General features: G+C 49.1%; 1 protein-coding gene across 1 annotated transcript in view; it reads left to right on the top strand.

The window, feature by feature from the left end:
- Positions 1-2,420: 2,420 nt before the first annotated feature.
- Nup210 (nucleoporin 210) overlaps positions 2,421-25,414 on the top strand; it is a 96,806-nt gene continuing 73,812 nt past the window's right edge. The window contains exons 1-3 of the mRNA XM_028854718.2: positions 2,421-2,626; positions 14,640-14,776; positions 17,040-17,171. Coding sequence (XP_028710551.1) covers positions 2,460-2,626; positions 14,640-14,776; positions 17,040-17,171 — 436 coding nt within the window. The 5' untranslated portion in view covers positions 2,421-2,459. The remainder of the gene's footprint in view (positions 2,627-14,639; positions 14,777-17,039; positions 17,172-25,414) is intronic.

The following is a 25,414-nucleotide window of genomic DNA, read 5'->3' as shown; positions in this document are numbered from 1 at the left end:
CTCACTTGGTAGCCCAGGCCAGCCTAGAACTCACAGATATCTGCCTGCCTCTGCCTCCCGAATGCTGGGATTAAAGGCGTGTGCCACCACCGCCCAGCGCAACTCTTATAAAGAAAACATTTAATTGGGGTGGTTTACAGTTTCAGAGGTTCAGTCCATTATTATCATGGTGGGACATAGCAGCATGCAGGCAGACATGGTACTGGAGTAGCAGTTGAGAGTCCTACATCTTGCAGGCAACAGGAAGTTGACTAAGACACTGGGCAGTATCCTGAGCATAGGAAACTTCAAAGCCCACCCCTCACAGTGACACACTTCCCCCAACATGGCCATACCCACTCCAACAAAGCCACACCTAATAATGCTACTCCCTATGAGATTATAGGATTAATTGCATTCTAACTACCACTCTATCTATCTCTATCTAATCAATCTATCTCTATCATCTATCTCTATCATCTATCTATCTATCTATCATCTACCTATCTATCTGTTACTGACTTCTTGATAAACAGAGAGCTGGAACCACAGGACCCTGTGATCCTTATGTCCAAAGACTAAAGCTCCCTTGTGCCCCACCAGTCCTTTTTCATGTATTTTGTTTACCTGTCTGGCATAGGGCCCAGGCACTCTCAAACTTACTAATGCATTCTGTGTGGAAGACACTGGCTGCCCACAGTGGGGACTGGATGATGGAAGAATGGATCTTCCACTCTGAATTCCTTTGAACTTCTTTAATTTTAGCCACCTGATCCCAGTACCTGCTCTAAAGAGAGTCATGAAATACGAGTGAAGCTCTGTGTGTGATCTCCGGCACTGGAAATTAAAAACAACCAAGCATAATCAAGAACACCCAGGAAGACTTTGCACGGACACCCTGGGGCAGACTTCTCCACACTTCTTTGTTTCCTCTGAGAAGAAGAGGGAACGTTCCCTCCTACAGCACCTGGTACCCAGCCTGGACACATCCTCTTCAGGGGAGCTCCTCAAGCACACATTCCTGATCCAGGGTCCTCAGGCCCTGGGGGTGCCCTCCACATGCCCCCCCTTCCACCCAAAAATCCCATGGGCAAGAAGACCATAGCCAAAAGCACCTTGGGAAGGGAAGGGTTTATTTGGCTTATCTACCCCAACCACAGTCCATCCCTGAGGGAAGCTGAAGCAGGCGCTCAAGCAGGTCAGGAACTGAAGCCAACAAAGCCATGGAGGAATGCAACTCAATGGGTTTGCTCCTGTTGGCTTGCTCAGCCTGCTTCCTTACACACTTCAGACGTGGCACCGCCTAGCTCATGGGCCCTCCCACATCAATTATTATTCATGCAAATGCCCAATAAACATGCCCACAGGGCAATCTGATGGGCCATTTTCTCAGGTGAGGTCCCTCTCCCCAGAAGACACTAGTTTGTATCAAGTTGACAAAAACAAAAAACCAAATCACCAAAAAACAAAAACCAACCAACCAACCAACCAAAACCCTGACTAGCACAGACCAGGGATGGTGGCCTCTCAGAAACCCAATGAGATGCTAGCATTCAGAGGCTTCCTCCCGGAGACGGCTTCCCCAGGCAGCCTGAAATTCAGCTTCATGTCCTTGCTAGTGGCATCAGCCTGTCACTTTTCGTGCAGGCCCTGCTGCTCTATCCAGTTCCTGATGAACGCAGGCGCACCTTGCAGCTGAATTCGGGTTGCCATGCTTGCTTCCAGGGCAGTGTCGCACCCTAACTCACTGTTGGGGTGACTCCCTTGCAAAGTCTCTAGTGTTGCCCTGCGGACGGGCTGATCCTAAAGAACCCCCAAGGCCGAGGGGCGATGGTTGGCGCACGCCTTTAATCCCAGCACTCGGGAGACCGAGGCAGGCGGATCTCTGAGTTCGAGGCCAGCCTGGTCTAACAGAGTGAGTTCCAGGGCAGGCTCAAAAGCTACAGAAAAACCCTGTCTCGATAAACAAAACAAACAAACAACGAAACAAAACAAAAAAGAACCCCAAGACCTCCTTGAGCCCGCTGGTGCTTCAGCGGGTGGCTTCCCGCTGAAGTGTGGCCTGGGATGAGGGGGGTCAGTGGGCACTCCACATGGCAAGCCGCAATGTTCTGGGTCGCCTCGTCTTACTGCGATGTCCTGCCTCTACCGCCAGAGGCTCCAGACAAGGCGGGTATGAACGAAAGCGAGCCGGCTGGAAGGCTGCCACCGGCGACCAGTGACATGCGCGCGGCGGCGGCGGCGGCGGCGGCCTGAGGCCGCACGCAACCGGCTCCGGGGCTGAAAAAAAGCGCGCAGGACTCGGCGCGCTCTGGGGGCGCAGCAGGAGCGCGAGTTCACGGCCTCCCCGGCGCCCCGCCCCCACCGCGCTCGCCCCGCCCCCACCGCGCTCGCCCCGCCCCTCCGCGGCCACCTGCTGCCCAGCGCGCGCCGCTGGAGGGCGCGGGAGCGCGCGCCGGGGCGCTAGCGAGGCCGGGAGGATGGCGCGGGCCTCGCGGGTGCCGCCGGCGTTCTGGGCGCTGCTGTTGCTGCAGGCGGCGGGCCCCGCCGCGGCCGCCAAGCTCAACATTCCCAAAGTGCTGCTGCCCTTCACGCGGGCCACGCGCGTGAACTTCACTCTGGAAGCTTCTGAGGGCTGCTACCGCTGGTGAGGCGCGCGCGGGCTCGGGCGGGAGGCGGCAGGTGCGCGGGAGGGGGCCTGGGCCGCAGGTGCACGGCGTGCTCGCCCCAGCCGGCCCCGCGTGACCCCGTGGCGCGCGCGCTCGCGCGCCGCCTGCGCATGGCGTCCGGGTCACTCGCGGCTGAGTTGCGCGGGAAGAGGAGGCTGGGATCGCGGGCTGCTGAGGGCAGCGCCGCGCGCACGTGGCCTCGGTCCCCCTGCTGTCAGGGCCCTGAGGAGCTCCCGTGTGAACAGCCAGGGCTCTGGGAGTCGGTGGGAGACGGGGGACTCACCCCCGGCGCCTGACTGGTGTGGGAAGCGGGTGTGTGGGAGACACACCATACCCGTTGGGCCACTTTGGGAAGATCATAAGTCTTGGTTCATGAAAGGACCTAGAGGTCTCTTCTCCATCTCTCAAGTGTGAGGCGAGGGAATGAGGTGCAGTGAAGTGGGGTCAGCTAGGCAGATGAAGAGGAGAGCTTCTGGCTGAGTAGGGTGTGACCCGGTCACACCCTTGACACACACCCTAACCTCACTAGTGATAATTAGGCAGTGCCTTACTGCCTCCCCATCCCAGGCTGCACTTAGCTGCCAGCCTCCTTTCTGCCTCAAGGATGTCTCTAAACATGTGGGTCTCGACCCCTCTGCGGCACAGCAGATAGCCTGTGTATCAGATATTTACATTAGGATTCATAATAGTAGCAAAATGACAGTTATGAAGTAGCAACCAAATAATTTTATGGTTGGGGGTCACCACAACATGAAAGTATTAAAGGGTCGCAGCATAAGGAACAACCATGGTCTGGACTAAGACTTAACTAGCTAGGGTGTGTGTGTGTGTGTGTGTGTGTGTGTGTGTGTGTGTGTGTGTGTGTTCATGTTCCGTATGATGCTTAGACCCATATTCTGTTACATGTACTTTTCAAACCTATTTGTTTTAAAAGTCTGCCTCATAAGTGTGGCATTGCACCCCTGAAGTTCCTGACTGGATTATGAGACTGTCCCAGCACTCGGGAGGCAGAGAGAGGCAGGTGGATCTCTGTGAGCCTGACGCCAGCCTGGGCTACAGAGTGAGTTCCAGGATAGGCTCCAAAGCTACACAGAGAAACCCTGTCTCGAAACACCAAAAAAAAAAAAAAAAAAAAAAAAAAAAAAAAAAAAAAAAAAAAAAACCTGTCTCTCTAAATTGGCCTTTGAAGTATGAAGAGGCAGAGTCATTGCATTGCATTTTGGGATGAATGTTTACCCGCGAGGAGGCGCTTTATCCCTCTCCGGGGCCTTGTTTTGAGCGGGCGGATCAGCTGTTGACACTTTGGAGGGTACTGCTCACTCTCTGGTTGAAGTCGTCTGTCTGATGGGTGGACAAGAAAGAGGAAGCTGGCTGTTTACAATAGCTGGCTCCAAGTGAACCCCCTCGCATGCATTTGTGTACTGCTTTCTGTGAAGTTCTGTAGTCATACTTTTGTTTCTAAAGTAACAACCTTTTTCTTTCTTTTCCCCCAACTGTGCTTTCCTGAGAGTTGCTGGTGGACCTTGGCAGATTTTTATTTACTGGGAAAAGCGTTCAGAATCTCAGACACATCAGAGGCGCGCTGAGTACCTTCTGGGTTGTTAGCGTCTGGTTGCTTTCATCCTAAGGTGTGGTTGACTGCTCAGACTAAGCGTCTTCTTTGAAGGTGTTTGGTTGCAGTTTCCCCTTTACTTCACAGGAAGATGGTCTGTCAATCAAGCACAATTCAGAAATGTTATTCCGAATACCGCCACTTACGGCTTTAGTTTTGAGGATTCTCGCCTGGAGGTTTTGGGAGTTGGCAAGTAGCTAAGACTCATACCTGCAGTTACCTCCACCTGGGAGGAAATGGCCCCTTTATCCAGGAGGGCTTCGGGCCTCTGAGATGAAAAACAAAATAACCCATGCCAGGCCCTGGGGGTGTTGCTCATCCTCGGGGTTCACTGATGGGCTCCAGGTTCTCTGAAGTTGCTGCAAGTCTGAGCCCGTAGCTTCACATAACTGGGAGGTCATCTGGTCCATACTGCTTTGTTGAGGGGATGAGGAGAGGGAAGGGTGGCAGCTCGCTCATGTGGAGTAGAGACAATGGCGCTGAAGCCTTCCAGCCCACTGTGTGGGACCTGGGCCCGCAGCCTTGGCTAATTTGCCAGGCTCCTTGGTCTTTCAGGTTGAGCCCGGTCAGCCTGACTGTGTAACAAGTTATGACTTAGCTTAGCTATCTTGCATTGAAAGTGATTTGGAAAGTTATTTTATTGGTTCCTTTAAAAGGTATCACTTGCAAATGGTGCGCACAAAAAACTTGGGGAATTGAGAGGAAAAGAGAAAGGAAGAAACCCCACCTTTGTCCTTCAGCTTTGCCCCAAACTCGGGGTCGCTGTGGTTTCCTTTCAGTTCTGTGGTTTGTTAAGGAGGTGCTCTGCTGGGAAGTGGGGTAGGTAAGGCAGGGGAGTGGAGGGGGGAGGAGTGAGGAGGAGGGAGAGCCTGGGGGCGCTGGAATTAGACTGTTCTTAAGGCAAGGGGAGACTAAGCCTGTGTGTGCGTGCCCGTGTCCCACTAAAATAGGATGGCCACGCACGATTTTTTTCTTTCTTTTTTTAGGTTTATTTATTTTTTGTGTGCATGGCTAGTGCCTGAGGAGGCCAGTATAGGGTGTCGAATCCCCTGGAACTGGAGTTATGGATGACTGTAAGTGATAAGCTGCCACATGGGTGCTGGGAACCAAACCTGAGTCCTCTGCAAGAGCAACAGGTGTTCTTAATTGCTGAGCAAATCTCCAGCCCCTGCATATATGATTACTGTAAAAACAAAGAAAGGCGACTGTCCCTTGATGAGTTAGAACACACACTAGGGTCTGTCTGCTTTGTGACAACGGTGCTCTTGGGTGTGTCTTGTTTTTGTCTCTGAGCACTTCTCTCTTAACCTTTGTGCTCAAGCCTATATTAAAATATCTGAAGGGGGGCTGAAGAGATGGCTCTTCCAGAGGACCTGGGTTTGACGTCTAACACTTATATGGAGGTGCACCACTGTGTGTAACTCCAGTTCTAGGGGATCAGATGCCTTCTTCTGCCCATTGAGGGCACTGCACACACAAGGTGCACATGCACACATACAGGCTAAACACCCACACCCTTAAAATAAATTAGAAAAGATATTTTTTTTAAAGATTGAAAAATCTGTGGTAAACCCTGTGCTGGCTAGTTTTTATGTCAACTTGACACAGGCTAGCGTCATTTTGGAAGAGGGACCCTCAAGTAAGAAAATGCCAGATTGGCCTGTGGGTAAGCCTGTGGTGCATTTTCTTAATGGATGTTTGATGTGGAGGGTCCGGTTCACTGTGGGTGGTGGGCCCCATGAACTGGTGGTCCTGGGTTCTATAAGAAAGCAGGCTGAGCAAGCCATGAGAGCAAGCCCGTAAGCAGAAAGTACTCCTCCATGGCTTCTGCATCAGCTCCTGCCTTGAGTTCCTGACCTGACTTCCCTCAGTGATGGAATGTGACCTTAGCATTGTAAGCTGAATAAACCCTTTCCTCCCCAAGTTATCACAGCAATAGAAATCCCAACTAAGATAAACCCCAACTCCCCTTCATAGACAGGCTGGTTCTGAAATTCTTTTATGGGTGGAAGCCACAGGTCTCGATTTTTGCTAAGTCAGGTCCCTAAAAGTCTAGAGAAAGTCCTCAGGGCGCTGTGCCTCCTGCATCTGTTCCCCAAACTGCTAGCAATAGGGATTCTCAGAGCAGTCAGAGCTCGTTCTGGGTTGGACAGTCACTTTACACAGGGGACAAATAAGGTGACTTCACTATGCTGGACACTGCTTAAGAAGGCATGATAGGGTGGGTGATACCCTGACTTCCTGGAATTCAAAGTTGGACTGAGGGAGCCTTTGAACACAGCCTGTGGAAGAAATGGACGACAATCTGAGACATGCGTTTTGGATTACACCTCCCTGGAGTCCAGCTGGACCTTGAGTCTGTTCTCACTGGAGAGAACAGCAAGGGCTCCAGCCTGGGATTGGGTGGCTTAGAAGGGGAGGTGCATTCCGTGAGGTTAGGGTGATGGGAAAAGGCACATGCCTTTAATCCTAGCACTTAGGATGCAGAGCCAGGCGGATCTCTGTGAGTTTGAGGCCAGCCTGGTCTACAGAGCAAGATCCAGGACAGGCACCAAAACTACACAAAGAAACCCTGACTTGAAAAACAAACACACACAACAACAAAAGAACCTAAATGAAACTAGCTAACACATTCATCAAAATAGCTTATCTTATCCCTGGTGTAGGTGGTGACTGTGCCTCATCTCATTGATGGGAACTGACTTTACAGTCTGATTGGCTAACTGGCAAAAAGGGGAAGGGGGGCTGTTCAAGAATATGGACCTTTGTCTGGCTGAGTACCTTTGATTGAAAAGACAAAACTGGTTTTCACAAGGGTATCAGAAGGTGAGGTTAGAGAGGTCGGCAGGCCCAGGTCACATAAGACCTTGTGGGCTTTGGTTAGGGGGCAGGAAAAGGGTTACCAGGTCAGACATTGAGCTTGAGTCTCTGGGGCCTGGCTTTCCTGAGAACCATGAACGTTTGGCCCTGAGAGCTGCCGCCACTGAGGTTCTTGAGGGGCTACACTCTAAGAGGCTGCCCTGCGCCCTGCGTGCTCACCTTACCAGACCAGTGGGAGTGAGGTTCTGGAACGTGTCTGTTGACTTGGGCTGACCTGGGGCCCCGATGGTTTTCTTCCGCTTCCCTTGTGGGGTTCCCCTATTTTGCCTGACCCTGAGATGATCTACTCTGCAGACTCATGAGGTGATGCGGAGGGCACACTGCATTGACCACCCATCCCACCTTCCCATCCCTCTTCTTTGCCTCTCTCTCCCTCCCCCACCCCTTCCCATCCCTCTTCTTTGCCTCCCTCTTTCCTTCCCCACCCCTTCCCATCCCTCTTCTTTGCCTCTCCCCCTCCCTCCTTATTTTTTTTTTTCCTATTATTCTTTTCTGGCCTGACCTACCTGAGTCTCTGGGTTCCTCTGACTGCCCAGGTCCCGGTCTGTGTTCTGAAAAGGGGGGAGCTCTCTTAAAGGCAGTGGCACCCAGAGAGCTGGGACATTGTGTGTGCCAGTGGGTCTCATGCAGCTGTGGTGATGACAAAGTGTCACCCTTTGAAAGGTCACTTTTTACTATTTATTTAGTGGTACTGGACTAGAACCTAGGACTCCACACATTCTAGGGAAGCACTGTACCACCAGACCACACCCCAACATCTCATAATCCACTCTTGATCCTTTAGACTTCCTTAAAGTAAAGGTTTTCTTGAGTCAGTATGTTGATAACTTTTCAAAGATTTATTTTCTTATGTGTGTATGAGTGTTTATCTGTGTATATGTATGTGCACCATGTGCATGCCTGGGGTCCATGGAGGCCAGAAAAGAGTGTCGGATATCCTGGAGCCAGAGCTAAAGGCAGTTGTGAACCACCATGTGGGTGCTCAGAACTGAACCTGGGTCCTCTGCCAGGGCAGTAAGTGCTCTTAACCACTGAGCTGCCTCTCCAGCCCCTCTTATTTTAAAACAACAACAAAAAAAAAATGTTAACACAGAATTTGCCTCCTAACCGTTTACCCGGTTCCGTGCATGAGAGCACCCTGACATCCATCCAGAGCTCTGTCTTGTAAAACTGAAACTCCTCAGCCGTTAAACACTGGCTCCCCACTTCCTCCTACACCAGCCCCTGCCCACTGCCCGCCCACTTGATTTCTTTCTTTCTTTAACAGTATTAACCAGAAGTTTTATTTCCTAAGTTACTGTCCCTTCATTGCCTCCCCTTTTTAGCACTCTTAAGTGCTTGCCTGCTTCTGAGCGCCTCTGTGGGAAGGAGGCACAGGCTCACAGTAAAGAACATTTTTACATCTGGTTGTCTGGAAACGAGAGTGTCTGTTTACCCTGGTGTATAGGGTTTCCTTTTGCATTACCTTTTCAGTAAAGGAGAATTAATTTAAGAAATAAAATGAAAAGGGAATGAATGGGAGGTGGCTCAGCAGTTAAGAGGACTCAGTTTCAATTCTCAGCACCCACCGTAGTGGTTCACAGTTTTTGGGGGGATCACATGTTCTTTTCCAGCACCCATGTGGTGCACAGACGTATAAACAGCCAAGATACTCATACACATCAAGAATGAAAAGATAAGTGGTGCTTGGCCATGACTGCGCAGAGTCAGGTGGTGGGGAGGCCCCATGGCAGGCGCGTCTGGTCCCTATTACTATGAGAAAATGACTAAGATCAGCTACTTAAAGGGGAAGATGGTTGTTTTAGTGCACATTTCAGAAGGATTAGTTTAAAATGGTTTGGGCCTGTGGTGAGTCAGGACATCATGTTGGGAGTGGTTAGTGGGCCAAGGTCAGCTTCCCTCAAGGGAGCCAGGAAGTAAAAAGGAGGTGGGTGAGAGGATGTGGTTGGGGTTCCAATACCCTGACTTCCATAGGATGAGGAGTAACTTCTTTAGGGTTCTTGTATCTCTCAGTGGCTAAGTGTTTAGGACAAGGCTTTCTGGGGACATTTAAAAGCCAAACCACAGTGTCAAGGAAGGGTCCTGAGAAGATGCCGGTGTTCAGGCAGCTGCTCTTGCTGGCCAGAAACTGCAGGACCAGAAAGAGAATGTTTCCGTGTTCCCGCTGATGCCAGCAGGAACCAGGATCATAAAGCTAGTTTGTCTTCTAACATCTTTAAATATTGTTCTTCACTCAATCCTAAAGTTATTTTCTTAAAGCCGCAGAACCTGCTCTGGAGGGGTGATACTGCTGTTGAGGGGCCTGACACCTGGAGCCTCCCTGCAGTGGGTGGCAGGGCTGTGACGTGGACGCAGGCTCCTCAGATGGTGCCTGGCTCGCTCAGCCTCCTTCAGCAACTCGGAAAAAAATCAGTCAACTTGAGGAAACAGCATTGAGGGTACATTTAGGGGTGGGGCTGATCAGGTGGTGGCTGATGCCGTCTTCTGCAGGGTCTGGGAGTCCAGCCCTCTTTGTGGGCAGCACCAGATAGGGTGGGAAATTCTCGGCTTTGTGTTTGGATGCTGTCTGTACCCAGTGCAAAGGAGCAGGATTGTGTCATACCTTCCTGTCTGAGCTGTGTTGAAGCCATTGTTTTCTAGGGCTATGGTGACATCGTGTGGAGGTTTCGTCATGTGTCACCTGGGGTTCTAATAGGACTGTTGGGGACATGGCTGTGCACATCACACTCTACTGTTTGACACAGAACAGAACGGTTGTATAATAATGAACATTACTGTCTGTGGTGGTGTTTATTATAGTACTGGCTCTGGAGGAAACCTTACCGCAAACCTTTAAGAGCTCAGCCTGGAGGATCTACCTCCCCAGCCTTGGGATGCTGCACGGAATGGGAAATGCAAATCAAAATGGTTGCAGTGTAACAGAAGGATGTAATTTTGGTTCCTGAAGGAGACTCTTAGGCAGGATTTGTTTCAGGTTTCTGTGTCAGGGTTGGGAATGAATGCATGGTCACCAGGCTCTACTCCTTGGTCCTTAGGTCTTGGCTGTGGTGTCCCTTGGCACTCTCTTAGGGTAGCAAGATGCCATTGTAGCCCAATGCTCTCCCACATTCCAGTCTGTGTGGGCCTCAGCCACAGCACCTGTTCTGATTGGACCCACCCTAGGCCCATGTGACAGTCAAAAGCCTTCTCTGTGGCCAGGATGCGCAAGGCTTTGTTGGCCAGGTCCCAGTAGTGCGTCTGTTGGTGTCCACAGGCCAGAGTGATCTGGAGCCTCCTGGACTGAGAGGAAGAGGTCTCCGTCTCTTCTTGCTGCTGTTACAAACCCATAGAAGGAAGAGTGGCTTGAAATAATGAGGATGTATTTCCCTTAGTGCTGGAAGTCACAGGTGGTGTCTGAGTGACGATGTTGTGAGGCCACTTCCCAGTTGCACACTGCTAGCTTCTTGTGCCCTTGGATGGAGGGAGGGAACCAGGCCACTCTGAGAAGCCTCTTTAAATAGCACTGGACCCTTCCTGGAGGCTCTGTCCCCATGGCTTAATCACTCCTAATCGCTCATCTTGGGAGCTCGAATTGACTTCAGTGTGAGAACTTGAGGGACCCATTGACATCATCCTAGGCTGGTCCACAGAAGAGTTAGGTGCTGTTACAGGACAAGATAGATGGAGGTCGAGGGCATCCCCTACATGAGTGACACAGGTGTGGCTGTCTTTCCCACGCCCGTGTCCCGGGCTGTTGGCAGGGAGAGGATACCTTAGGACCTGGTCTTGCAGGGAAGCTGTTGTCGTCTGGGGACTTTGGAAGGAGCAAAGCAGGAACCTGTGAGGAGGTGGCATGGCTGCATGACAGTCACTGAACCCAGTTTCCACATCTGTGAGCTGCTTGCAGGGTCCGACTTTTCGGCCGGTTCTGACTACACTTGGAAAGCTGTGCAGCCCCCAAGGCTTTCTGGTCCACTCCATACAGTTGCTAAAATTTACTTTGTTTTTAAAAACTTTAGTGTAAACAGAACTCCTCACCTGAGCCTCCTGTGAACCCGTGAGGAGGCAGATCCTAGTGCTTCCTCAGGCAGGGAAGCCCAGCAGGCAGTCCCTAACACAGTTCAGGAGTCCCACATAGCTGCCCACAGAAACAGTGTAGAACAGGAAAACCACAGACCCCAACACAGAACCCCTCACCACAATGTGAGAGTTAAATCCAGAGAAATGACAGGGGTGAGCGAGAGGGTGAATCCCAGGACTGCAAAGTTGGCTTGATATTAAAACAAAAATAAACTCAGTATAATGTTAACAGAAAAAGGAAGGAAACCCATGTGGCTGCTTCAGTTGGGAACACTAATTGGCAATGATGGCAGACCTGCCTGTCTTCCAAGAGTATGGAACCCCCCAGCCACACCTCGTCCAACCAGCCACTCTACGGGAAATTGCAGGCTACCCCTTCCTGGTTCATGCTCACCTGAGTCCTCCTTCCTGTTGGTGGGAAGGTAAGACAGGAACCCAGGATATGAAGATTGACTCAGTGACACGTTACATTCTAGCAGAGGAACTGCCTTTTGATATGAATTAAGAGAGGCCCGAGTCTCAGTGGCCTTCAAATGCTCACCCCCTGTGACCTAGAGCTCTCCCACTAGAGATTTCACCTCCTCCCAGTAGCCATGTGTGCCTGTGACCAAGCCCAAAGCATATGGGCCTTTGAGGGACGTGTGCACACAACCACAGCTATCACATAGTGTCACTGCCCTAAAAACCTGTACTCTACATGTTCACACCTCACCTCTGTTTCTCTTTAAATTTTGGAAGCATTCTGGACTTACAGAAAAGTTACATAGCTAATAATGAACATTGTTTTCTGTTGCTGGAGGGCTTCTCTTCAGGTTCCACCAAGTCCCGTAGTCCCACAATCCACTATAAAATAATCACTCAGACGCTTACATTACTTATAAACTGTATGGCCGTGAGAGGTTTCTTGCTAACTGTTCTTATATCTTAAATTAACCCATTTCTATAAATCTATACCTTGCCACGTTGCTTGTGGCTTACCGGCGTCTTTACATGCTGCTTGTCCTGGCAGTGGCTTGCAGTGTCTCCCCCTCCTTCTTCCTGTTCCCTCAGTTGCCCTCTCTCCTTGTTCCGCCTATACTTCCTGCCTGGTCACTGGCCAGTGTTTTATTTATATAGAGCGATATCCACAGCAATTTTCTTCCAGTAGCTTTCCAAAAGTCACACGTGTGAGACCAGGACATTCACAGCAGAACATGACTACTCATGATGCCCTAGACTTTTTGGGCTTTACTGGGCTTTCCAGAGAGGTCCTATTCCAGTTTCCTGATCCAAGCCAGCATACACAAGGCAGTCATTTGTACTATTTCCTTAGTTTCCTCTTACTGGTGTATATGTTCTAGGCTGTTCGTGTGTGTGTGTGTGTGTGTGTGTGTGTGTGTGTGTGTGTGTCTGTCTGTCTGTCTGTCTGTCTGTCTGTCTATGTCTGTCTGTCTTTGTGTGTATGTGAAGTTTGTTTGACCTCCTTGAAAAATATCTTCAACTATTATTACTGAATCAAGTTCAGTTATCACCTAGTGTGAGACCCTTCTCTTGCCCACTTGGGGTGTTTGAATCAACTTTGCTTTTCCCCCTTGGCATCTGAGGTGCTGTCTCCTCAGAGGACACGCTGAGCCGACCACACATGCCTTTCCCCAGAGATCCTGTCTCTTTCCTCACCGACGGGTGAGGTTGGTTTAGTGTATTTTTTACCTTCAGTGCATGTGGCTGTTGTGTTCTAGGCTGCCTGCAGCAGCTCAGCTGATGCCTGTGTTCTCTCTGTCACAGTGTTCTCAGTTGTGGCTGGAGATGTTGCCTCTATCTGCCTGGCCTCCAAAAAGACACCAGACCCGAGGCTGGAAGCCCAGGATGTCTGCTCAAGTGTGCGGTGTACTGTTGTTTTGCTTTGAGACAAGGTCTTATATAGCTTAGGTTGCCCTCAAACTTGCTGTGTAGCTGAGAAGGACCTTGGATTCCAGATGATCCTGAGTTGTTGGGATTACAGGCAAACACCACCATGGCTGACTTTTAGTTGTGACAGACTCCAGCATGCCTGTGCTGTGTTGGAGACTGAGCTGTGTGAGACTGAGGAATGAGTGTTGGCCGCTCAGTGGCTGTCCTGCCCTGGGCCCTTGGTTACTTTGTACAGGTTACTCTCAGAATGCACGATACCTGTCTGCTCTCCACCTCAGGGCCATTGTGGACAGGTCTCCCTGCCATCTCTGACATTCATTCCAAGGATTCCCTGGAACCTGCAGTAACAGTGAATACCCACTTAGCATTCTCAGTGCCACATCTGGTGGACTCTGACGTTTGTCCTGTGACCTGGGACTGTTGCTGTCCCGTGTTAAGGAGCTGAGGCAGTGATAGCTGGTGGGTTCCCCACTGTGTCTCAGGCTGTCCTGACGTACCTGCTGATGTGCTCATCTGCCTTTCTTCCCCCATGTGGTTATGATGCCAGCTCTGAGTGCATAGGGACCCTGTGCTTGTTGTCATTATACTTAGTGGTCTCCAGGTCCTGTAGAAGCCACACGGGGACGAAGGATAACATCTGGGTGAGTGCTCTGAGCCCAGCCTGGATCAGCTGAGATACCAGTATTTGCTCCTCATGCATAAGCACCTTTCCTGCTGGTGGAGAATTACATGAGTAACTCACAGGTTGAAAATATTACATGGAAAATTCCAGAAGTAAACCACTCAATTGAAAAGATTTAGGTAACTTTCATAGCCAGATGGGGTGGCGCACGCCTTTAATTCCAGCACTAGTGAGGCAGAGGCAGGTGGATCTCTGTTGAGTTCGAGGCCAGCCTGGTCTACAGAGCAAGTTCCAGGACAGTCAGGGCCATTACACAGAGGAGCCCTATCTTGAAAAACAAACAATAACAACAACAAATAGCTTTCATTGCAGTCTTGTTCTAACTTGTATTATTTTTTTATGTTACTACTCTTACTCTCTTTCTGGGCCTAATGTATAAACTAAAGTTCACTATGTGAGAGAGAGAGAGAGAGAGAGAGAGAGAGAGAGAGAGAGAGAGAGAGAGAGTGTGTGTGTGTGTGTGTGTGTAAAGTTGGAGCATAGATAAAGGCTACAATACCAGCTGTGGTTTCACTGGGGTCTTGGGCCTTACCCCTGAGGTAAGGAGGCCTCATACAGGCTGTGTATCTTGGACAGTGACTGTTAAATACCCAGACTGTGTCCAGGTGCCCAGTGTCTGGTTTGTTTTACCCAGTGGGGGCTGTGTGCAGTGACTCATGTGCTCAGGTTGCAGAGGTCTGGCGGTGGAAGGCCTTGGCTTGTCCTCTTTCCTTCTCTCTTTCTTTTAGGTTGGTGTGTGAGAGTCCTCACCTCTGCGCTGGGTTTGAAAACAACAGATTCCCAGATGGAAGCTACTGCTCTGGCTTTGGGGCCTGGCTGTGTCTTGCAGTATGGCTCCAGGAAGTAATCTCTCCTCTTTTCACTGCAGGTCATCCACCCGGCCAGAGGTAGCCAGCATAGAGCCACTGGGCCCCAATGAACAGCAGTGTTCCCAGAAGGCAGTGGTGCAAGCCCGCTTAACCCAGCCAGCCCGCCTGACCAGCATCATCTTTGCAGAGGACATCAGTAAGGGTTTCATGTGCCATGGGAGATGCTCGAAGGGATTGTGAGACAGGGAAACACCGCCTTGAGACCTCTACCGGGAGGAGCTTAGGAAACACCTGTCCTGGTCCCTCCTCACTGAATTTGCAGCATTTTACCTTGTGGAGATTGGCTCTCAAAACTCATAAATTAGTATTTATTACCCCAGGTGCTCTTAGCTGGTGTCAAATCAAAATGAAGAAAATTGACCTAGTAGGAAACCATGCCTTTTCCTTCCCCATATTTGATTCATCACATCGCAGATGTGGAGTACAGTTTTCCTTCGTATCCGTAGTGGATTGGTCCCAGGATCCCCTGGGATGCTATGCTTCTGGGACCAGTCCGTCTTGTGTTCTAATGCAGTGCTGGCTTAGAACTGTCTCCCACATTCCTAAACCCAGTTCACACTAAGGAGCCAAGTGTTAGCCTAGCACAGTTAACCAACCATCCAGACAGGAAGACTTCGGCTTTTCTTGTGAACCCACATTTAAAGCTGTGTGGGAAAAAAATCCTTCAGGAACAGGAGGTTGTGCTCAGGCTGTAACCACGAAGGGAAGTGGCACACAGCAGCTGACTCTGCGCCTCGGCCAGTTCACCAGGGTCAGGACTCACACTGGGGCTGGCTTCTTGTTGTTGTTCTTTTGTTTGTTTTATTTTTACTTACTTATTACTGTGGGGATGATATGGGGGATATATGGCACACATATGGACACAGGGGATACCTTTGTGGAGTCAGTTCTTTTCTTCCTCCTTTACATGAGTTCTGGGTGTTGAACTCGTCTCCAGGTTTGTGCAGCCATTTCTCTGGTCTCCTTGTTTTTACTAATGTCAGCATTCCATAAGACTGTCCGCTATATTTATTGCAAGGCGGGTGCATGAATATAAGCACAGATTTTTTACTTCCTCATTAATAAGATAGATAACAGCGTCACCTGGAGAACTCTCTAGTGTAAGGACAACTGTGTATAATACTAGTTATTCTGACCATTCTCCAGGCAACAGATAGAAATACTTGTTCTATTTGTATTAGCCCACGTATCAAGAACTTTCACAATTCTTACATTGTCCCACTCAATGGTACACATCTGTAGTCCCAGCTACTCAGGCAGGAAGATTGCTTGGGTCTAGTATTTCAGAGCCAGACTGTACTCATGTCAAAAGAAAACTATGAGCCAGAGAAGTCTGAGCCATTTGTATCACATCCTGTTTTCCCTAAGGACACAAGTTCAGTTCCCAACACAAATCTCAGATTGCCTCCAACCACCTGGAACTCCAGCGCCAGGGGGATCTGAAGCCTCTGATGTTCGCAAGCACCAACACTCAGATGCACACACCTGTACACAAACACACACACCCTATACATAATTAAAATACAATTAAAAAACAATAAATTTTATATGCTGTGACCCAATAAACCTGGGAATCTAGGTAGGAAATAAGATAAATAAGCCCTAGGTATATAAGATAAAAGCCCTAGGAAATAAGATAAATAAAAACCTAGGTAGGAAATAAGATAAATAAGCCCAAGTTGTTAGGTACATAAATCTAGTGTTCCTAACACGGAACTGAATCTGAACAATAAATGTTTAACACAATGGAACATCTGTGAGGTAGCCTCCTGGTAAAAATCATACTCAGCAGGCTGGGCATATACCTTTAATCCCGGCACTTGGGAAGCAGAGGTAGGTGAATCTCTGTGAGGTCAAAGCCAGCCTGGTCTACTGTTCTACACAGGGAGTTCCAGGACAGCCAGGGCTACAGTAAGACTCTGTCTCAAAAAAAAGAAAGAAAGAAAAGAAAAAAATAAAAGAAAAAGGGAAAAAAGGCGGTGTGGGGGAGGGGATAGTATTCAGTGTTTAAAATTTAAAATGTGGGGTTGGAGTGATGACTCAGTAATTAAGACCATGTATTGTCCTTGCAGAGAACCTAAGTTCAGTTCCTAGCACTCATATTTCATGTCTCACAACTGCCTGTAACTAGCTCCAAGGACCCAAGGCTGTCTTCTGGCCTCCGTGGTCAGCTGCACTTAGGTGGCATACACACAGAACATACATATACACACAAGTAAAAGTAATTGTTCCGTAGCAGGGGCTGAACATGTAGCTCAGTGATCCAGCATTTCCTTAGCACTTCCTTAGTGGTGTATTGGCTTGTTGGTTCCTGGAGTCACTACCACTGGAGGTGGCCATGGAGGTGGGCAGTGGCTGGACACCATTTTCAGCACTAACGCCTCTCTGTCCCTGCACAGCCACAGGCCAGGTGCTGCGCTGCGACGCCATCGTTGACCTCATCCATGGCATTCAGATCGTCTCTACTACCCGTGAGCTCTATCTTGAAGACTCTCCATTGGAACTGAAGATCCAGGCTCTGGACTCAGAAGGTGACCACACCGGCTGCCCTTTGGCAGGCTGCTGCCTTGGCCATAGCCCCTTGTCCTCTCATGACTAGCTACTGTTCCAGCCAGGAAGGGGTAGCCACTGCCAAGGAGAAGCAGAGCGGGTAGAAGCTATCTCTGAGGTAGCTTGTCTTTCCCTGGTGGCGTCAAGCCTCAGCCCTCCTCATGTTCGGTGGCCTGGCCTGTGCATGCAGGTTATTAGCTAACTCTAGGAGCAGGCTTGGTGCCCATGCAGAGATAGTCTGTGCAGAGACAGTCCTTGGTACCTCTGTCTCAGGAGCTCACTTCTGGGCCGTGGTGGAAGCAATGGAAACCTTTATTCCTGCACAGTTTCCAGGCTGTTTTGGAATTCCTAAGCACTCCAGACCTCCAAACACCTGTCTAAGTGAGGGCAGCAGTGGGCTGCTGGCTCAGTTTCTCAGTGTCACTTCTTGACTAGTGTGGATAGTGACTGGTTCTGGGGTGGGATTCTTGTGTGTGGCCTTGCCTGGTGGTAGCACCGACCTCTTGGAAGGAGAGCAAGGGGAGTGTGCCATTCAGCTTGTCATAACTGTGACAGAATACCTGGGACATTCTTGATGCATGTTTTTAGAGGTTCCAGTCCATGTCTTTGGGCCCATGGCAGGGCAGAGCATCATGGTGGGCACTTGAGTCACAAGAGACTGCTCACTTTATGGTGGCCAGGAAGCAAAGAGATGGAAGAAAGAGTGGGGTCCTGATGATCCCCTTCAAGCCCAGGCCCCTGGTGACCTAACTTCTCCCCACTTGGCCCCACTTGTTTAAAAGTTTACCACATCTGGGGCTGGAGAGATGGCTCAGTGGTTAAGAGCATTGGCAGCTCTTTCAGAGGTTCTGAGTTCAATTCCCAGCAACCACATGGTGGCTCACAGCCATCTATAATTGGATCTGATACTCTCTTCTGGTATGCAGGTGTATATGCAGATAGCGTACCATAATACATTAAAATAAACAAGTCTTTAAACAAATTGTTTAAAAAAAGAAAGCTTACCACCTCTGAGCAGCATAGCACCACAGCTGTTACCTAAGCCTTCAAAACATGGATCCTTGCCCCTAGATCCTTAGGCAGTGGCAGTACTACCTGTGAATAAGCAAGGTCTGTGCAGGAAATGAGTGGCCCACATCAGGAAATCTGGAATCTGAAATGTATTCAGTCTTAAGCTTCTTGAAGCACTTGGAAGAGTCAATGCAAATATCCCCAGATCCGAAAACTACAAAATCAGAATTGCTTCCAGTCCCAAGCATCTACAGGTCACTAGGAGACAGTAGAGCTGGGGAGGAGACCCTGGGGACAACTGAGGTGGTGTGCAGGGTGCAGGTTAAAACTCTGGAGGAAGACAGAATGGTGAGGTGAGTAAGGACTGTGGGCTTACCAGACATGGGTGTACATTGGGGAGGGGGTGGGGGGGGCAGGTGTGTAGTAGTTGCCTTATAGCTGAGTCAGAATCTGAGCTGTAACCTGGCTCCAGGGGTCCTGCTTTGGGTCAGAAGTTGGCTGTCTTGTTCAGTAATGGGCAGCATAGTGAATGGGACCAAGGTTCTCTGGGCATATGTCTCTGTCACGTCTTTTCACCTGGGACCTTGTTGCTCCAGAGTAGCAATGAGTGGATGGGTCCTGGGAAAACTATTTTATAGAAGTAGGCTGGGAGCTGGGTGGCACATGCTTTTAATCCCAATACTCGAGAGATAGATGCAGGTGGATCTCTGTGAGTTCGAGGTCAGCCTGAACTACACAGAGAAACCCTGTCTGAGAGGGCAGCAGTCAGGGGCCAGATTTGTTCCAGGAATTGTAGTTTGAAGACCCTTGCTCAGTTTCTGCCTGAAGTTACTAAAAGATTATCCCTACTGAGATTTGTATGCATTAATTCACTTTGTTCTAATTTTTAAAAGATTATTTACTTTATGTGTGTGAGTGTTTGCATGTATGTATGTGCACCACATATGTGAAGTACCCACAGAGGCCAGAAGAGGGCTTCTGATCACCTGGAACTGGAGTTACAGTTGTGAGCCTCCATGTAGGGGCTGGGAACCAAACTTGGTTCTCCGCGAGAGCAGCCAGTGCTCTTGACCAGAGGGCCATCTCTCCAGGCCTAATTCACCTTTTAAAAAAGTAGGTTCTGGTTTAATTCACAAAATTTGTATTACCATCACCATGTCACTGTCTAATTTTAGAACTTCTCGTCAGTGTAGAAAGAAACCCAAAACCTGTGAACATTTACTGCCAGCTGACCGCTGCCCAGCCCCTGGCACAGTCCACCCTCCCCAGCCAGGTTTCTGTCTGCATTTCTTGCTCTGGACTCTTCCTGGAAGTGTGGTCACGTGGCACAGCCACAGAGTCTTCTGACCATCTTCTCTCACTCCCTCTAAGCCTGGTGCCTTCAGTCCGTGCACTTAGTTCTTATTGTTTAGCAGCATTCCACTGTGTGGACAGACCACATTGTTTCTCTAGCCGTCAGCTGATGGAATTTTGGGTTTTCACTTTGCCACTGTGGACTTCTGTGTAAAACATGTTTTAGCTTCTCTTGGGTAAATGCAGATGAGTGGGGCTGGAGAGATGGCTCAACAGTTAAGAGCACTGGCTGCTCTTGCAGAGGACTCAGGTTTTAATCCTAGCACCTATGTAGTGGCTTATAACCATCTGTAACTTCAATTCCAGGGGATCTGACACCCCTTTCTAGTCTCCTCTGGACACTAGGCCTGCATTTGTACATATAAATAAATCTTTAAGAAACAGCTGAGTGGTGTGCTTTCTGATTGGCTTTCCTCAACCAGACATACTTTGACCTTTGTCGTCAGTTTTGGTCCGAGTCTCTTCTGTGAATGAACTTGACCTTTGTAAGCTTTGAGAACTTCACTGTCTGAGAAGGGTTGGGTCTTCTCTAGATCCCTGTTGTTACTCAACACTAGCTCCACAGCTTATCAGATGTGTGGGAGTCTGTGGATGTCAGCCCTTGTGCTAGGCCACAAGCAAGTTGGGTAATGCCCATTGCACAGACAAGGAAGCTGTGCTAACTTACCCAGGTCACATGGCGCATAGGTGGCAGAGTATTCTGCTGCTGCTCTGATTCTCTCCTGCTGCAGTACTTTTCCTGGCTGTTGGCAGCTCTCTGCACTCTGCGTAGACCATCTGCTTGCTGTGGTTTGGATGTGATTTGCCTGCCTGAAACTCAAGTTCATTTTCTGTCCTCAGAGTATGAGTGCTTGGAAGTGGTGGTCCCTTTAAGAGCTGATTCAGTCATAAGAGGGACCGATGCAGTTCTTGCTGGATCTAGTTAGCTTGGTTTTGTTCAGTTCATACCTAGCAAGTCTGCCATCTGCCTGCCTCACTTTCCAAATTTTCAACATGTTTAAAATGCTATGAAGCAGCTTGTTTGTTGTGAAACAGGCTCTTATGTAGCCCAGGCTGACCTCTATTTCACAGACCTCCTTGCCTTTGCATCCAGAGTGATGGAATTATAGGCATGTTCTCTCACACCCAGTTTTCTACAGCGCTGGAATTTGAACCAAGGGCTTCATGCATATTAGGCATGTACTGTATCTACGACCCCTGTCCCCGATCCCTCATGATGCATCTTTGACGTGAGGTCTTCACTGGATGTGGCAACCTAATCTTGCATATTCATTCTCTTGAACCATGAGCTAAATAAACTGTTTTCCTTTACACATTACCTGTGTTAGTGTTCTACTATGACTAAATACCTGAAGATGTAGCTTAGAACGAAGAAAAGTTTACTTTGACTCATGGGTTCAGAATTTTAGTCCGTGGTTGTTTGACCTTATTGCTTTCTAGTATCCCTTGCAGTGGCCACAGGCTGGTGCCACAGGCTGGTGCCAAGTCTTTGGGGGAATTTAAGATCCAAACTATAATGTTCTGTCATAGATGTGTTTATTTTAGGAACTGAAAATGGACTGTCACAGGACTCCTTAAACATTCTCCTCTTGTAGCCAAGCAATTTTCATGTGGTCTCGGGTGTGTAGGAACTTAAAGTAGGCATCAAGTCAAATTTTTACTCATAATAAATCATGCATTCATTTTAAAACAGTGCTTTTGTGTTTATTAAAGATGAAAGCAAATTGGCATACTAACAAGATGGGTGTGCCTACTCACTTTTACATAAAGAATTAAATCCCAGATGGGTATTTGATACTGTAGGACACAGAGCGTTTGCTGTCCTTTTCAGAGCTGATGGATATTTTGATTTTTGATGTCTCGGTGCTGAGAATGCTGCTTTGCATAAATGCAGAGTGCAAGATGGGAGAAATTCATTTAGGGCCATTTCAGAAATCCCGAGCCAAAATTCACATACTGATTTTCTATGCAACTTCAGTTGGCAACTCACATGGCAATATTTTAAGGTGAGGGAGGGATTGAGACAGGGATTGAGACAGGGCCAGCTCAGGCTGGCCTCAAACTCACTGTAGCCGAGGATGTCTTGTACCCCTGTTCTTCCTGCCTCTCCTGCACAAGTGCTGAGATTACAGGCATGTCTCACTGGGCCAGCCTCATGGAGCAGTTTTTAAAATCAAAATTATAACACAATACAACCCCAAAGATAAACTAGTTGGCTGTGTGCTGAGGAATGACAGGAAAATCCAGAAAAGTCCTTGTTTTTCTTAAACAATTACATTATTTTTTATGTATATTGGTATTTTACCTGCATGTATGTCTGTGAGGGTGTCAGGTCCCCTGGGACAGGAGGTATAGACAATTGTGAGAGGCCATGTGGATGCTGGGAATTGAACTCAGGACCTTTGGAAAAGCAGCCAGTGCTCTTAATCTCTGAGCCATCTCTCCAGCCCTAATTATGAAATTTTTAAGAGCAGAAAACTTTGTAGATATATTAAAACATTACATTTGTAACACATGGTGGTTTCAAATCTGAGCATGATGGAATGCCCAATGCAAAGTGCTCATGTTAGCCAGATGTGGTTGCCCACGCCTGGGACAGCAGAGGCAGGTAGACCTCTGTGGGTTCAACACTAGCCTGGCCTACACAGTGAGACCCTGTTTCATTAGAAACAAAACAGAACAAAAAGCCTACCAAAGAGCACATGTTGCATGTTCAGAACTGAGATTGTAGTAAAGTGTCATAACGTGACAATTCCACATTTGAACTTTTGATTATTTTCTGGTCATTGTCCCCATGTAAAAAATGTTTCACTGTTGTATTTTTTTTTTTTTTTTTTTTTTTTTTTTTTTTGGTTTTTCGAGACAGGGTTTCTCTGCGTAGCTTTGCGCCTTTCCTGGAGCTCACTTGGTAGCCCAGGCTGGCCTTGAACTCACAGAGATCCGCCTGCCTCTGCCTCCCGAGTGCTGGGATTAAAGGCGTGCGCCACCCCCGCCCGGCTTATTTTTTTTGTGGACCCCACATTCAGTCATGATGACAAGCTACAGTTTAAGAACTGGGAACTAAGACACTGCCCTTTTGACATGATGCTGTTTGCAGTGTTTCCAGAATTTCTCATCCCTCATGTACCATGTGCATCAGTGAAATGGAACTGAGCATGCTCCAGGTCCCCAGAGATGCTCACCTCCCTGTGCTGTGCTGTATCTTTGAGATGGAGGGCCTGGGCCCAATTCTCTGCTGTCAGAAGCCCTGCATCCTCTAGGCCTTCCTGCTCAGGTTTTCTCCCTGGCTTCTCCCTGACTTCCCAGGTGGAATTTGCCCTTTCTCGCTGACTTCTCTCAGCTCTTACTGGCCATGATACTCAGGGCTTGTTTTACCTTGTTGAGCTGAGCTCTTGGCTCCATTCTTCCCACTGCTTCTGGACTTTGGAGCCAGTGAGCATTGGACATGTGTTTGTTCATTTGAGTTGCATAATGTTTTTCTGAGGCTCTCCTCCCTTCTGTCCTGTAGACTAGGACAGAAGAGGTATGTCCTCTGAAGTCTGAGCTCCTGGGTCTCTTGACTGTGAGCCTTTGGGTCAAGGGTTCTGTGAGTTGTACACATGGTGCTCATAGCTACTTCTCAAGTGGAGAAGCAAGACTCTGGGCCTGGTCTGTGAGGCCATTTTGCCTTTTGCATCCTATAAACCTACAACCCCACCCCACCCCCACGTCACTCTTGGGGCAGGCTTATTTGGTGGTGCTTCCCTCATTCTCTCCTCTTAGCAAGCTGTGGGCCATGGCGTGGGGGTCATTATATGGCTTCCTCTGGTTTTATTTTGTCAGGAGTAATCAGGGTCCACCTTGCCCACAGGACAGGTTCACACAGGGTCCTGTATTCAGAAGGGGGCCAGACTTGGCTTCATGCTCAAATCCTGCTGTCTGGAAGTTCATAATTGTGGACTCTGGTTGCACCGTGGAGTGTGTGCTGGTGACATGGAGCCTTAGCAATTCAGGGTGCTGCATCCTTGCCTCCTTCATGCATCCTGGGATGGCTTCTGTGCCACCTTTCCCTGGCCCTTGGTTCCCTGGGTCCTCCTGTTCCCTGTCCTCGTTCTTAACCATTTCTACCCTCTACCTGTGGGAGTCTCAGTGGGGAGGGTTGGGTGCATGTGTAAGGCAGGACCACCCATTTAGGAAGGAGAGATAAGACTCGAGTTCTCTAGAGCCCAACCCAGGTGGGATGCTGGGTGGGGGTGCAATGGCTGGCAGGAAGAACCAGCAGTTGGCTGTGTCTGGCCTGTTTGTGCCCCAAATTGCAGGGCAGGGTTTCAAGGTCCCCCTGAGGACCTGTTGTCATCTTTGGACTAGTTCTCACCATGAGGGAGCATGCCCTCAGCTGGTTCCATACTTTAGGAAGGGTCTCCTGTTTCTCTTCTAACCTTCTGGCACTTTCCACTACCTTTGAATGAGAGCCCCACATCTGCATACACAGGAAGCCTGGAAAATTCCAGTCAGTTCCCCACGCACATCCTTCTGGACTGGTGGAACTTTAAGAAGCCCTAGCTTCTTCTGTCTCTTCATCTTGGGAGGCAGGGTGGGGTGAGAGAGGTGATAACAACTGAGCCCAGGAGCCATATGCGCCAGCCGCCACAGACATTCTACGAGACAGGGCCCTTGTGGGTTATCTGCCCCCCCTGCCCTCCTCGTAAGGCCCTCCTGCTCACTGGGGACACGTTCTCCCTCCTGCTCACTGGGGACACGTTCTCCCTCCTGCTCACTGGGGACACGTTCTGCCGCCTGCTCACTGGGGACACGTTCTGCCGCCTGCTCACTGGGGACACGTTCTGCCGCCTGCTCACTGGGGACACGTTCTCCCTCCTGCTCACTGGGGACACGTTCTGCCCTAAGATTTAATTTGAATTATGTTTATGTGTGTGTCGGGTTTGTGTGCAGGAGTGCAGGGCCCTTGGAGGTCAGGACCTGGAGTTCAGGTGATTATGAGTCACCCGATGTGGGTGCTGGGAACCAAACTCAGGTCCTCTCTAAGCGCAGTACACAGGGCTCTTAACCACTAAGCCATCTCTGTAGCCCACTGGAGACACTTTCTTGAATTGACCCAATAGATCCTTAAGGTGGAGTTCTTGTTCCCATTTTATAGTAGAGAGAAGAGGTCTGGAGTGAACCAGGAAGAACTCTCAGAGTACTCTTGGATATGCAAATGACCATGGTCAAGGAGCTGACTACCCATTGGGTTATCATATTGAATGTCTGGTAGTGATTGTATAACTTAAAGGGATCATAGAATAGCCTCTAGTCTCCATCAGCATCCTGCAGGGTCAGCCTGCTTGGTTCTTCCACGAGGGAGCTAGAAATCAGCTGGGCTGGGCTGTCTGTGCTCACCATGGGGAGGGGGAGAAAGAAGAGGTTCCTGTGGTACCAGCTGTGTCACAGAAAGGGGCTGGGCTATGAGGTGATGTGCACCTTGTCTCTGGGGTATGATGAAAAGATGTCTGGTGTCCTTGCCATGCGAGTTCAAGGTGTGGATTTCAGTATCTACCTCATGGGTGTTAGGGAGACAAGCTACTTTAGTCCAGGGGCTTCTTTAGGGTTTGAGAACCATAACTTTTCATCTGTTCAACACCTCCCTATACTTTCATCCATTCTGGAGGTTTACCTGTCAGAGGTGGAAAGACACCCAAGGAACTTTAAGAAGAGACCTCCCTTCCTCTAGTCTCCCCTGAGAAGTAAAGGCAAAGGCCACCTTTCTCTGCCTTTTTTGCTAACTGTGGTTTGATTTGGGCTTTAAAAACAAAGATTTATTAGTTTAGTCTTTATGTATGTGTGTGTGCCTGCATGAGTTTATTGCTTACACCACCTGCAT

The sequence above is a fragment of the Peromyscus leucopus genome, chromosome 3 (genome assembly GCF_004664715.2).
Source record: "Peromyscus leucopus breed LL Stock chromosome 3, UCI_PerLeu_2.1, whole genome shotgun sequence".
Taxonomy (NCBI): domain Eukaryota; kingdom Metazoa; phylum Chordata; class Mammalia; order Rodentia; family Cricetidae; genus Peromyscus; species Peromyscus leucopus.
Note: the sequence above shows the minus strand (reverse complement) of the source record. Positions and strands in the feature narration are given on the sequence as shown.